The sequence below is a fragment of the Diabrotica undecimpunctata genome, chromosome 8 (assembly GCF_040954645.1).
Source record: "Diabrotica undecimpunctata isolate CICGRU chromosome 8, icDiaUnde3, whole genome shotgun sequence".
NCBI classification, from domain to species: Eukaryota; Metazoa; Arthropoda; class Insecta; order Coleoptera; family Chrysomelidae; genus Diabrotica; species Diabrotica undecimpunctata.
In genome coordinates, this window is record NC_092810.1 from 27,443,962 (window position 1) to 27,459,806 (window position 15,845).

Below are 15,845 nucleotides of genomic sequence, written 5' to 3' on the forward strand. Positions count from 1 at the left end.
GATTCCTGTAGGTGAACTATAAGGTTTTAGATTATTTAAATATGAAACGATTTAATTGACCATCTGTACAAATATTGTGGATTTCAGTGGATAACGATCGTAGGAGGCTAGCAGTTAGAAGAATATTAATGTTTTAATTGATCTGAAGTGGTCAAAAGATTGCATAAATTTGTTAAGTCAAGCACGATAGGTCATCTAGGAAACTGTTTGCCATTTTAGTCAAGCATTTGTCATGATTAATGGATATTTTTACGTACACAAATTATATTAAAAACTGCGATTGTCCACTTTTGACAAATTTTTCATTAAAACATCTATCTATGGATAATTAACTTTATTATGAACTTAAGTTTGGTAGCATGTTAATAGAATTATTTAACTTAACTTTACAGAATAAGGAATAGATTGAAGAATGCATTAAACAATTTACACAATCGTTTTTTCTTAAGTTGCATTTTCTAGGACCTATTTTAATTTTTTATACAGTAAATAATGTTAACTTATAAATAATATTGATGTATATATATTTTTTAAAACTGTTTCAATCAATTTCTATTTGCAGGATTCTTGACAACAATTGACGATAATATTCCTGGAAACTTGGGTCTTAAAGATCAAGTTCTTGCTCTTCAGTGGGTACACGATAACATTAATACTTTTGGAGGGGATCCCAAGCAAGTTACAGTGGGTGGTGAGAGCGCTGGAAGCATGTCTGCTGCATTCCTTTTGCAGAGCAAACCAGCTCGAGGTATGTATTTTAGTTTATTATCTCTTAACAACGCTGTTTAAAATACAAGGTGTTACTAGGAGTACATGTCTGTTTTTCAATGTGCCTCCACTAAGTTGTCGTTTCATCGTTTTCGTGGTCTTTCTACTGATCGTCTTCCTATTGGAGAACCGTCTCTTGCCGTCTTTACTACTCTATTTGTTGTCATTGGGCTTATATGATCGTTTTATTCTACTGTTCTATTTCTTATCCAGTCCATAATGCCACCTTGCATTTGCGTCGTATATCTGTACTTCTAGCTCTGTTCCATAGTGTTTTACCAGTGTTTTCATTTCTGATTTTTTCAACATTCTTTTTGTGCTCTCTGTGTCAGGTCGTGTTTCTGCCAAGTATGTCATTATTGGTCTGATGATAGTTTGTATAATAATCAAATTTCCTATCAAGTGATATTTGTTTATATTTTCATAATTTCCTATAAATATAATTTTATATAAATATAATTAGTAAAACATTTTAAAAATTTTAATATTTATCCAGTCATAGCAGAACTACAGTCAATTTGTGTACCTAACCAGGGGGTGGAGGTTAAGTATACAATTTGAAATGTTTCATAGTTTTTTAAGTAAAAATACATATACCTAGTATGAACTTTCGCGCTAGTCTACGGTACCGCATACTGTACTACTTTTTTTGTAGGTTTATACAGTGGAATCATCCAACAAAGTGGCTCCTCTTTAAGTGGAATTTTCTATCCATCAAATGATCGAGAAGTAGCATTTGAATTTGGAAGACAATTAAATAGTTCTTTTAATTCTAGTAAATCTAGTGATTTATTAACTGTTTTGCAAGAAGCACCCTTAGAAGAATTAATAGAGCTGCAGACTACGGTAAATATTGATTTTACTTGTTGATTATTAAATTTATCGAGTCTTTTCATTGGTAATAGAAATATAAAATGTTGGACACTACAAAAAAACAGATTTGTTGTGTACTATCTGTTTCTCGAATTATTATATCTTAATCTTGAGTGAACAAAACCATTAATATTAACTAATTGGGCAAGTTGATAATCTAATATTGAACTGTCTTAGTCACATCACTTCTTTCTTGATAAGCAATTGAAAGTTTGCGAGATGCGACAATCATGCTATGAAAGTTCTTCCTGATCTTTCTGCACGAAATCTATTTTGCTCTTTGCTATAATCGTATTCTAATTTTACTCTGTCATTCAATATTCTTCCTTTCAATCTCCCCATCAAACTGGTAACCATGATTCCTCTATAGTTAAAGCAACACCTCTATTTTCCTTTTTGTAAATTGAGCTGATTCATCCGGTATTCCAGTCCTCTGGGATGAATTCTTTTATAAATTTGTTAAACAATTAACCAATTCAATCAAGGAATACATCTGGTATGTACATAATCTGTTCAATGGAGATATTTGAGCGTCTAGAGGCTTTACCATTTTTAGACTCTGTCGGTGCGTTCGTTAATTCTTTCTTAGATATTTCTCCTACTTATTTTATTACTTATTTGTTGGTCTACCAATTCTTCTTGAAATTTTTATCTATTCATATTGTAATATAATGTTTTTCCATTTCCTCATATCTATAAATTTTATATTTGACTCTTCTTTTTCTTTTGTGCAAATAGACCTTATAGCCTTCAAAGCTTTTCTTATTCTTGTTCTTTCATTGTACCAATTTATTTCTGCACATTTTTTTCTACATTTCAAGCCTTGAAATGTGTTTTTTCTTCACCAGACAAAAATCTAGTAGCTTCTGCTGGATTACATATACAGGCAAGATATAAAAATAATAGGCAAACATATAAAACAGAAAAGAACAACACCAGCTTTTAGAACAAACAACTACTTTAGCAAATATATTAAGAAAAACAAGAGCCAAAAAAAGCAATTAAACAATAATGTATACAAACTTACTTGTGGTGACTGCCCAAAAACTTACATCGGTCTAACTGGTAGAACTTTTAACAAACTTATAGCAGAACACAAAATAGCTTTTAATAACAGAAAAACAGAATCCACGTACGCACTTTACCTTCTAGATCACAATCATTTTTTTAATGACCAATTTTAAATTCTCCATGTTTAAAATCAACGCCTTAAGCTATCTTTATTAGAATCTTATGAAAATTAATAAAGTCTGGAATTCACAGCTTGACACAAACAGCTCTCCCTTCCTCAAATTATTTAAATTATTCATTTAAAGACTATGAAGTATAAAGGAAGAGTAAAAATACATTACTTTAGAAAAGTGCTCTGCCAAAACAACTGTAGTGATAACAAATAGTGATAATAAATTTCGTAGAATCCACAAGGAATCTAAGTTCCTGTAGTTGGCTTGTGTAATCTGATGTTCATGTAATATTTAACTTATAACTTAAGCATAGAAGGCCCTGTATGTTAAAAAGCAACATTTGGCACCTGATAAATGTAAAACTTTTTAAGTTACAAGTTCATGAACGTAAATAACTGATTAGGTGTTCACGGAAGAAGTTGGTTAGTTGTTTTGTGTGTGTTGACAAATATATGAGATGAACAAAAATTGATGGTTGGGACGTGGTTTTTGTAATATGATGATCGTACAGTACTCAACTTATAACTTAAGAAGAAAAGGCCCTATCTGTTAAAAAGCAACACTAGGTACACAATGAGAAATATAAAAGGATAAGTTATAAGTTCATGAGCTTAATTTACTATTGGATTATCCTGACAAGAACTGTTAAAATGAAATGGTTGTGGGTGGCTCTGTTAAATTTAAGTAAAAAAGAAAGTTGTGATGTTTTTAAAATTATGAGAAGAGGAAAGACTACAGAAGGCTGAAGTCTCCAGAGATCCAAAACCAAACCCTGAGGAAGATGTGTGGATAAGTAAAATGAGAACTGAATAGTTTAGGAGGGGGATGACGAATAATCTACTCTGAATTTAGAGGTGTCGAAAAGAAGCATGAAAAACAAGTTTAGGTTGGATAGAAAGAAGTGGGGAAAGATGAAGAGTATGATGTATTGAAAGAGAGATTTTGGAGTGAACTAAGGAAGATGGATAGTTAACGAATAATAATAAATATAGATTTTGTTGTAAGAGTAAATTAAGGATGTGGGTTATGAGAATAGTTGGCGATGGAGAGGGAGGAAGTCTCGATTGAATGAGACATAACGATCAACACAATTTGGACTTTTTTGTTTTTCTTTAAGAATTTCAAGGTCTTCATATAAGTCTAGTTTGAGGTAGTTTTTTTTGGGAGATTGTGAATAAGTGAAACGTCTTCTGGGATATTGAGGGTGTGGTTGTGTTCTTTGAGATGTTGAGAGAAAGTGGAAGTGTTTTCTCTTTTTGTGTGCTCTAGAGAGCGTGAAGACAGTGATCTACATGTTCTACCTATGTAGGTGGCATCACAATCTGAACATTTTAGTCTGTAAACACCACTACGGTTCATATAATTGATCTTTGGAATTAGATGTGTGCTGACCCAAATTATTGGGTACTTTAAAGGAAACATGGATATTTTCAACCGAACGTTTGATAAGATTTCGAATATCTCCAGAAAGACTTTCGTGATGGTATGGGAGTGAAACGTAATTGGGTTTGGTGGTAAGGTCTCTGGGGAACGCAGTCTCCTGCAGGGTCTTTTGTTGATGAGTTTGTTGATGATGTTGTCTCCAGAAAGACTTTCGTGATGGTATGGGAGTGAAACGTAATTGGGTTTGGTGGTAAGGTCTCTGGGGAACGCAGTCTCCTGCAGGGTCTTTTGTTGATGAGTTTGTTGATGATGTTGTGATCATATCCATTGTTGACTGCTATTTGTCTGAGTATGTTAAGTTTTTTTTTGTAGTTTAAATCTGAAAGTGAAATGGTTTCTAGGCGATGGATGTAACTATGAAAATCTGCGTATTTGTGTGACATGGGGTGATTAGATGAGAATGGTATTACGTGGTCAGTCTGTGTGGGTTTCCTATAGATACTGAAGTCGAAGTGGTCATTTAATCTGGTAATGGTGAGATCAAGAAAATTTATTGACATAGATGATTCTAGTTCCGTGGTGAACTTGATTTTGGGGTGAATTTGGTTAATTTTAGAAAGTAATAGTTCAGCTGAATTGGAGTTACCTGAAATGAAGACTAAACATTCGTCAACATAGCGAAACCAATGGAGTATTTCAGAATTTTTCATGATCTGTGTGGATTCTAAATGATCCATAAATACATCAGCTAATAGAGGAAAGAGACACAAGTGTTAAAAACAACAGTTTTTATTGTTTTATTATTAGATATATTTTAATTGTTTTGTAGTTCTCTTATGGAGTTAGACCACAAGGATACGCGAATTCTCTTGTCTGGAAGCCGGTTATTGAGGAAGAGTTCAACGAAAACGCTTTAATTACTGCACCCATGCACAGCGCTATTCTCAATGGCCAATTCAACTTTGTTCCTATCCTTATAGGCTTTAACTCTGAAGAAGGTTTGCTGTCTGTTAGTAAGTAATTTTTTTATTTAGATAATTTAACCAGACATGAACGTTCTGTTATTTTTCTCTAAAAGTTAATAAATGTGCTGTTCTCTCTCCAAGAGGTTTGTCTTCGATCAGACACTACATTATGAGCTCCAATTATATGCAAATCACATCATGTTATTAGTGGAGCATACCTTTTTAACAGTACTTGAGTTATTGGTGAACTTGCGAATCACGTTGTCAATTAAAAAACAATGGTAACATAATTTACATTGCTGCAAGAAAAACAGTGATTGCAATTTTTAAGTAACGATAAAGCCTTTCAAGGTACATCACTGTCTTCAGTCATCAAAGAAAGTTACATGAATTACCACAGAAAACAAAATGTAATTTAATGACGTAAATCAACGTTATTGTATTGGTAACTAAAAGTCATTGAACGGAGCTGTAACATGCCCTTTCAATAAAGATGTCTTTGATCTAGGGGACAATGGCCCCGATATAATCTCTTTTTGACAACTGATTTAAAGCAATCATCTAGACTAAGTTTGAAATAAAGATAATAAAAAAAGAAAGAAAGAAATGAGGCATAATTTGATGATGAATGTAAGGAAAATATACACATAAAATGTTCTGCTACAAGCAATGCTACAAAGAAATGTAAAACAAAGCAGCTATAACTACAGAAGGGTCTCAAATGGAAATCTACAAAAAAAGGAGCTTTTGTAGGTTCTAGACATAATGATAAAAAAAGTTTTCGTAAAGGGAAATGAGTTGATTGCCAACTGACTTGACTATTTGGAAGACCTGTAACAGAACATTAAAAGAGGTAAAAACAGCAATCATGGGACTGAGAAACGAAAAACAACCTAAAAAAGGTCAACTGGTACCAGGGCTTTTTAAATTAGATCAATAAGGTTTAATTACGGTCCTTTGTAAGTAAGTTTGCTATATCTAGAACAATGAAAAAATGCCACAGCAATGGGATTAGGTCTAGTTTCTTGAATATCTAACCTTCACGACCAACACTATATTCTCCCTCTTATTCATAAATCTAGAATATAGGGACATAAAAACGCTGATCGTTGGACATAACAGCTGTTATGTCTTACTTTCATTGGCACACCAATCATTTCCATCTTCAGATATAAAGTAACTATTAAAATCGATGACATCAATTTATGGAAAGAAAAATGGAAGATATCCACAAGCAAAATAAGAAAGATAAAAGAAGATACTGGTATATGTAACCCACATTCAATCCACAGATCGTACCAAGTTATCCTATCTCGTCTTCGGTTAGGACACTGCAAACTTACCTAGAAACATCTCATTACTCATACCCATAGAAACTCGTAGAAACAAAACGCAGTACCTGTAATAAACCAATAACAATAAATGTGCTAACAAAATGTGATGAATTTGACGCTTACAAACAAGAGATATCTGGATATTCAAGCAATATGAAAGACAGTAACCTTTAAACCGACTGTAAACCTCTTTTTAAATCCCTTAACAATGCGGTTATTTGCTAAATAAAAAAGGGTTGTCTGTATATACGGAAAAGATATTGAGAGGATATATTACAACTGTTACTTTAAATATCTTACTGATGGACGTTTTATAAATAAGATTTTTCTAATGCATGAACCAATGGAGACGTGCTTGGAAGTTGATAAGGATCATAGCATGTACAGGTACATGTATAAAAACAAGAGTAAACCAGTTGGCCTAAAAATAAACTAGGTAATAACCAAATACTCCATAATATCTATTGATCAATCTAGAAGAAACTTGTAGGACGTTACTTTTGAAGATTTTACCGTCGAAAAAGTTACTGGTTATCCATATGGACCGCATATTTAATATTGAATAATATAAATCTCCTACAGTGCACATTGCTCTCCAAAAAAGTAACTTAATTTGTACAAAACTTAATAAAACAAACTCCTGCAATTTTTTAGAGGGCATTAGAGAAGAAATTAACCAAGCAAACGATAGCAACAAAACAGAGAGGAGAATTTAAAAGCACGCAAAAAAGCAAAGTGCCTAAATATGAATTTTAGGCAAATCTAAAAATCCACAACATATTGTAGCCTTTTACAATACTTGGTCTACAGCCAAGTTAACACCCCACTGATGAACTTTAAAACCATATAGCTCATAGGATTGTGCCTCGAAACAGGAATGATTTCATTACCATGACTAACGCGAGAAAGAGGACAACGAATTTATGGAAATCGAGAAATATACTTCGCATCGGTAATTGGAACGTAAAGTCTTTAAACACAAGAGAACAGGAAATTACAAAAGAGCTTGTAGAAAAAAATAAACACAATACAAATACACTTCTGAAAACAGTAGAGGACAAAGATCTATGATAGACTTTATTCTGTCGAATAGAGAGTAACACATCTCTCAAATATTGGATGTAAGAGAACATCAGCAGCAATAGGAGGCGATCATAAATTGGTATTGTGTAAAATCCGAATAAAAACACATCTCTGTGATAACAAAACACCAGAATACACCACAAAGATAAAAGTCAAAAGCTTACAGGATGACTCCATAAGATACCTATTCCAAAAAAGAATAACAGAAAAAAGCAGAAACAAATAAATCACAGAAAGTGATGGAATCGAAGAAAGCTGCGGAAAAATTAAGTCTAATATCTTAGCCTCGGCCAACGAAGTTCTTGGTGAAAGAAATATAAAAAAATAAATCGTTCCCAAAGCGAAGAACTCCGTGGTCTTGTACAGAACTGAAGAAAAAATGCAAAGAAAAGAAAAAAGTTTTGTATAAATAAATGGACACAAAATAGAAAAAAGGAATGAGGGAAAAGAATGAGAAACACATAAGGAGAATGGAGAAGACTCGTGTCAAAGGAAGTATCGGACGACTGCGCAAAAGATGGAGTGACAACATTTCATAGAGGTATTAATCCGCCAATGAACAAGCAGAATTGCTTATAAAGAGAAAGAAGAAGGAAACGAAGAAGAAATATTTTAGCCTTGAGTACGTATGAGTATACTCAATAGAATGTTACATTCAAGCTTTATTAAAAATCTTTTGAAAACATAAATAAGTACAATGAACACATAAAACCCACATCATTGACGACCAGATTCATAATCTATATTTTTCAGATGTTAGTAGTGATGACTTTAAACAAAAAGCAATATTTTATGATGAAAACCCAAAGGAAATTATATCAGCATCTTTAAATGTAGCTGACGAAGCAAGAGAATATGTTGGTAGAGCATTAAAGAGTCTCTACACCAACTCATCATTTGAAGAAGACGCATTTTCACTTATAAAAGTAAGTAAATTGTCTCATAAATTTATCTATCGCCACGTTAGGCATAAATAATTAGATAGCCTGTCTTTAGTCGTTAAAGAAGTAAATTATTTAATTTTATTCTTACATATGTATTACGGGCATTTTAGATTCCATTGCAAAGGCAGCGAACAAATCTTGCACACCTATTAAACCACCAACTGAAACTCTAAAAGTTCTTACGTGGTGTGACGCAAACTGTCTAGCTGCTTAAATTTTAAGAAAAAAATGATTTTAACGAATTTAAATACAATCTATATAACTCTTTTGTTTTTTTTTAATAGAATTAGTACGCAGCTATCCGTAAACGCACTTTTCGCTCAAACGCTAAATCTAGCTGGGCACGGTATTGCTCTTCTTTTAATAGGCTAAACCTTTCATCAAACATTTGAAAAAAGATTAATAAATTTTATTTTCAGAAAACGAGATAATGTGAGTTAGGGCGGTGGCGTAAGGTTCTTTTCAATGTTAAGTAACTAGGGGAGAATAAGAAACAAATTCATTAGTTTATTTGCAATACTTTTTCTAGCTTTTTATTTACTTATTGGCGCTAAAATTATACAATTTAATTTTAACATTCATTTTAACATTATTTTGTCTACTTTCCCAATCTATTTTTCGATAACACTGATACTCCAGTCGTCAGAGACGAAAATGCCACTGAACCTCTACAAATGATACAACAAAGCTATATTTTAATGAGCATATTAACTTTGGGATCCCAAAAAAGATGGAAAAAAGTTTACCACTTTTACCCCCGGGTTTTCCCTTAAAACCCCCCTCGCAGTAGGGTAAAAACACAAAAAAATCGATTTACCAAGAATCTGTACAGCGTAGGAAAAATGTTTTAAATAAAAAATGTAGCTGAGAAAATTTTAAATAAAAATCTTTGTGAACATTTTTTGTGTAGAATGAACCGTTCTCTTATAAACAACGCATGAAGCGACCGTAGATTTTGCATGTCAGTGTTCAGAAATGTAAAATAATGAAAATTATTTAAATTTGCCGCGCATTTGTAGACGGGGCCTTAGCTGTATTGGCGGTTGACACTTCATGTCTTGACGAGAGTGACAGTTGGTCGAAAAAATAGGTTAACAGATGGCATGTCGATATAGTCGATATTATTTTTGTTATAAGAGTTTGGATAATAAATTTGGTATCTGTGCACATATCCTTTAATTTTTACTAGAGATACAGTCCACTAGCGAAGTTAAACCAGCGCACCAGTTACAAGGGCAAACAGAATCATTCAAGAGAACAAGAATGGTCTAACCTACGCCAACATAAAACAGTCAGTTACGCGCGTGAAATCAATTTTCAATAAAATTTGTATCAGCTCGACCGTAAAAATTCTAGATCTTTTGATTTAAGTGACCTATCTACAAAAATCAAAAGAACGGTTAATTCTAAACAAGAAATGCTTAGAAACATTTTTGTTTAAAATTATCTCAGTTACATTTTTTATTTGAAATAGTTTTTTCTATAGCATACAGATTCTTGGTAAATCGATTTTTTTGCGTTTTTACCCCCCTGCGAGGAAGTTTTAGGGGGAAACCCGGAGGTAAAAGTGGTAAACATCTTGGTGCATCTTTTTTGATGCCCCAAAATTAATATTGTCTGCAAAATTCAGCTTGTTCGTATAATTTTTAGGGGTCAACTCTCTGACGATTGGACTATGACTTTTTCTCCTAAATATACAGGGTGAGTCATGAGGAACTTTACATACTTCTACCATATGTAGAGTCCCTCAGCGAGCATATCATGTGGCCACTAAAAAATGTCAACTCCTCTTCTTTATTAATTAACAGGGTGATTTGTGTAATTGACCATTTATTTTATTTTACTGTAGTGTTTATACGGCTCATTTGATTTTTTTAATTTTTGCATGATACAGTACACTATTATCAAGCATTCGACTGGTATTAGCTAAACTAAAAAATTCCAGGACTGGCTTTGGAAAAATTAATTTAGGGATTCATATTAAATATTACACCCTGTATATATTTTTTTTTAAATGCAATAAGTGATTTTTAAACTACATAAATAGCCAATGAAAACGACATATGCGACAATATTGTCGCACTTTTATTAAATTTTTAGTGAACGATCAAATCTTACCAAAAATAGAACAACCATAATGAAGTATCAAATTATAAGGTAATTAATTTAAACAAATGTTATAAATTTCAAACATTTTAATTGAAATGATAAACTGAGTCACTGCACAAAAAAAAAACAGTAACTACTAACAATAACGAAGAACAATTAAAAAAAAAGTAAAAATATGTACATAGTTATGATAAATCCGTAAATTAGAACTGGAAAAGATACAATAATGGTAACAAAATAAAAATAATTCAAAATAGATTTTCGAAATGGAACCCTGCAGCCTGTACACATTTTTGTTGCCGAATTGTTAATTGACGTATTGAATTACGGATACTCTGGGGATCGTTTCTAATAGTATTACAACAATGTATAATTCTATCAATTAATTGTTGTCGGTTATTAATATTCACTGCATAAACTAGTTGCTTCAATCGTCCCCAAATATGGTAATCAACGGGATTGAAATCAGGGGATCTTGAAGGCCACGAAATAGGACCTGCACGTCCTATCCACCTGTTGCCATAAACATTATTAAGATGTTGTCTCACTGCCAGTAAAAAGTGTGGGGGTGCCCCATCATGCTGAAAATACATCCCTCGGATAGCAACGTTCGCGTTGGCAAGCAAATTCGGCAAAATATTTTGTAGAAAGTTCAAATAGACCTGCCCTGTTAAAGGACCATCAAAAAAGTGAGGACCTACTAATTGGTTATTTATGACACCAATCCACACGTTAACCGAAAAAATATTTATCCCGTCTCTGGTAAATTGGGCTTCATCTGTAAATAGTGTCCTGTATAGCGTTGGTCGATTATTGTTAATCCATCTACAAAATTCCAACCTATCGATCTCATCTCCAGCATGTAGTCGCTGAACCATTTAAATGTGATATGGGTATAGATTATTTTTTTGTAAGACTCTACTTACTTTTGACTGAGTAAAATTGAGTTCTCGACTTACTTGTCTAGTGTCTAGGGTTCATAGTAACGGCGTCCATAATATCATCTTCCTGCGCTTCATCTACATGTCGCTCTGTTGTTCCACTAGGAAAAGTGCCATTTTCTCGCAAATAATTAAAAACTGACCCAAATGTTGGATGACTGGGAGTTCGACGATTAGGAAATCTCCTGCGATATTCTCTACTAGCAGCCCTACCATTCCCATTACAGAATCCATAAACAAATATTATGTCTGCATATTCTGTGGTCGAAAACTGATGTGGTATTTTGAACGAAAGTAACAAAAGCTCTACCAAAACAAACACAATGTACTTAACGTAGATATGACAGAAGAAATATGTATTCTTGTACACATAAATAACAATTGATAATGACAATATTGACAATGGGTATAAAATATCAAGAAACGTCAAACGGTCAACGCCAACCTTCATTTTAAACTTTTTTAGATTTATTTTTATTTAGTACAGTTGATGCAATGTATTATTATTTGACATAAAATTTTTATCATTTACAATCAACAAAAACTAACACATACACGAGGTTTGACTTTTTAATCAATTTAATTTATTATTTATCGAAAATAATGCCCCAATACGATCTATGAGTAAAAATTTAAAATTGAAAAACAATTGATTCTATCGTAGAGATAATACAAAGTGACAGTAAAGATGTTAATTTTCTACGTATTAGATTATGTTGTAGGAACTTATTTTAATTAAAATGTTTGAAATTTATAACATTTGTTTAAATTAATACCTTATAATTTGATACTTCATTATGGTTGTTCTATTTTTGGTAAGATTTGATCGTTCACTAAAAATTTAATAAAAGTGCGACAACATTGTCGCATTGCCCGCAACCACATACGGGCTGATGAAATAAAGTTGTGTTTTTCTATTTTATATTACAATACCCGTAGAATGTATTAAAAGTAAACGCTACAATTAATACTAATCTAATTAATCTAAGTAAACGCTCTTAATATTTCAAGATAGCCTCATTCTCAACAGTTTGTTAAAAAATAATCTCGATATCTTTAATATCAAAGATTATACAAAACCTTAAATGTAGCAAGTTTTTATGGATATTTAAAGCAAATGAAAGTAATGAAAACACTACTTACATAAACTTTATTGCCATTTAAAATAACTAAAGCATAAGAAAGCATAACTTCATAACCTATTCTTTAACAAGTACTCTCTCTCTCTCTCTCTCTCTCTCTCTCTCTCTCTCTCTCTCTCTCTCTCTCTCTTTCTCTCTCTAAAAAAAGCTAGTAACGAATATATCCACCTCTATTACTCATTATTTCTTCGCAGCGACTAAGCATACTTAAAATCAAGCTTACTTAAATTCAACCTTGGCATTTCTCAGAAAATATTGGTAATAAACAGTTCAGAAGAAAAATAGGTACATTTAATGTGGTACGGTAATTATGGAGAGTAATGTATATATTCCTATATGGGATTTATTCGAAATCACTTTGGGACTTAAAATCAAAAAGCCTACTTAGCTAAAACACAAATACAATTTAATTTTACCAAAAACGTTAACGTGACATCTCATTTTCAAATAACCTTGCCCTAATGCCATGTTAAGTCCTTTGTACAGCATTATTTAGTCTGGAATATTCTCGTAATTTCAAAAGCATTTATAATCTTCTTACTATTTTTTACATAGATCGATCAAGCACATACGATCCAGAAAACGACCTAAGGAGTCAGATCAACAAAGCATCCGCGTTGTCGGGATGTTTGCGGGAGATAGTCTGGTCAAATCCGTACCTTTTCCCTTCCAAAGCTCTTCTCCTCAACTTTTTTGTAATACATATAATATTGGATTTAAAACGGTACGTCAATAGAACAAAATATCTATTTTACAACTTTTTTTTTACGTAGTATTTATTGGTAAAATCATTAATTTGGAAGATACAGCCACTTTTGAAATATTTACAATATTGCATTTCTACAAATATTAAGTTTATTATTATCTTTTAATTAGGAATAGAAAACAGAGAAATTTAATTTAAAAATTGTTCAGAATGACCTCTCCCTTCCTATATCCAGGCTTTACATATTTTCAACAATGAATACCGACTATGTTGAAAAATTAAATTTCTGTAGAAAGTCATTAGAACCAAAAATCCATTGGATTTAGATCGGGGCCGCGCGGTGCTCATTCAATTTAAGCATCCAGCTCCCTTCCTATTCAATGTGCTGGATATTGTTGAAATACAAATACCCTAACTTTCTCGCTACAATGGTTAGAGCTCCATCCTGCAAAAATCACATACTTTGTTTGATAGCTAACGGTACATCTTCCAAATAGAGAAACAGATCTTTGTAACAATGATAAATAATTTTGACCGTTTAAATTATTGGGAAGAAGTGCTGGCCCTACTAAATAACTACTGAAAATTCCAGCACAACGTATACTTTAAATTAGTCTGATGGTGACGCACTTTTTTACAATTAGGATTTATGTCGGCCCCGACATGAGTATTGTGATGATTAGATGATTAGACATTTCTTATAAAGATTGCTTCGTCGATTAATAAAAATATTCTTTATTAAAGTTTACCCGTCTATTTTCTTCTTAATTTAATCACAAATCTTTTAACTTTGGAATGGTCTTGTGGAAGTAATTTTTTAAGTTGTTAAATGGAAGGGGTGTGGTAACTGTTCCTTAACCGTTCTCCACACTTTTATAAGACATACCCCTCATGCTTATCTATATGCTAATCATGCTAAATGCTTATTAGATAAAATCCATTTATTCTTGTGAAAATATTCTATCTTATACTTGAAGGTTTAAAGATTATAAAGCTTTTTGTAGAAATGCAATTCGCTTGGTAGTTTTCTAGAAAATAATCCCAAGAAGCATTTTTCAACAAAAAATTGCAAATAACTCAAAAAGGAAGCATTTTTTGAAAAATTACCAAGAGAAAAAAAGTATTTATTTCGATGAGGTAAGCTTAAAAAAATTATTAGACGCGATTCGGAAAATCGTTTAAGTGATTATTAACTAAAAAATCAGTTTCAAAATAAAATATAAAAGGTTGGTTACCCAAATAACGAAAAGCTTATTTCTGGGATCTTTTAAATAACATCGTACATAAAATAATTAAATTGAGACACGGTGATAAAATATTATAAATAAGGTAATAAAAAAGGTTCACCGACAGATTGCAGTAATTACTGTACAGTAGCATTGATATCACACGTGAGAAAAAGTACTTCTAACCATCATCAGTGAAAGACTAAAATCAATTCTCTTACTACAAATTGCCCAAGAACAATGTAGATTCGTCCCAGGTAGAGGAATAAGAGAACATATTTTTAGTATTCGTCAAATTATCGAAAAATCTCGAGAGTTTAACATAGAAACATATTAATGCGTGTTGACTATTCCAAGGCCTTCGAGATCGTATCATGCATCATCTAATCTATTTATTACAAAAACTATATATAAATAATACTGCTAATGTAAGAGTTAATAATGTGGTTTCGAAAAACTTCAAATTAAAATTTGGAGTTCGACAGGGATGCATAATATCCCCTATTCTATTAAATATATATAGTGAACATATTATGCGTCAAGTTTGTGAGGAATGGCAAGGTGGAGCAACGATAGGAGGAAGAAAAATCAAAAACATACGTTATGCTGATGACCAATAATCAAATAATTTTGCAAATATGCAGAAAACCAAAGTGATGATCATCGATAGAATCAGAAAGAACCAAGCAGAGAAAGAAACATGGCAGGGTCAGGCAATTTAATTACTTAGGCTCTGTTATTATTGTGGAGGATGCAAACACGAGATCCTTCGACACATCACAATGGCCAGATCGGCAACAGCCAAACTCACAACAATTTGGAAGAACAGTGACAACAAAAAATACAAGATTACGCCTTGTTCGAGCATTGATATTTCCTATCGCCACCTATGCTTCAGAAACTTGGACAATAATAGAAGCCGATTCAAAACGTATAATGGGATTTGAAATGTGGGTCTACCGTAGAATGTTGCGCATACCATGGACTGCCCATCGCACAAATAACTCAATTCTAACAGAAATTAACATAAAAAACTAGACTTATCACAACTTTCAACCAAAATATACTGAGATATTTTGAACATATAACTAGAAGAAGGGAAGGCATGGAGCGAATGATAGTTGAAGGTAGCGTAGCGGATAAAAGATACAGAGGAAGATCTCCAGTACGATGGTCACATAAAAAAA

At 32.5% G+C, this 15,845-nt stretch overlaps 1 protein-coding gene across 1 annotated transcript in view; it reads left to right on the forward strand.

Moving 5' to 3' along the window:
* Positions 1 to 15,845, forward strand: part of LOC140447330 (para-nitrobenzyl esterase-like) — a 32,123-nt gene that overhangs the window by 13,552 nt on the left and 2,726 nt on the right. Inside the window, exons 5-8 of the mRNA XM_072539930.1 lie at positions 563 to 748; positions 1,424 to 1,614; positions 5,038 to 5,221; positions 8,344 to 8,516. Of these exons, the coding sequence (XP_072396031.1) occupies positions 563 to 748; positions 1,424 to 1,614; positions 5,038 to 5,221; positions 8,344 to 8,516 (734 nt within the window). The remainder of the gene's footprint in view (positions 1 to 562; positions 749 to 1,423; positions 1,615 to 5,037; positions 5,222 to 8,343; positions 8,517 to 15,845) is intronic.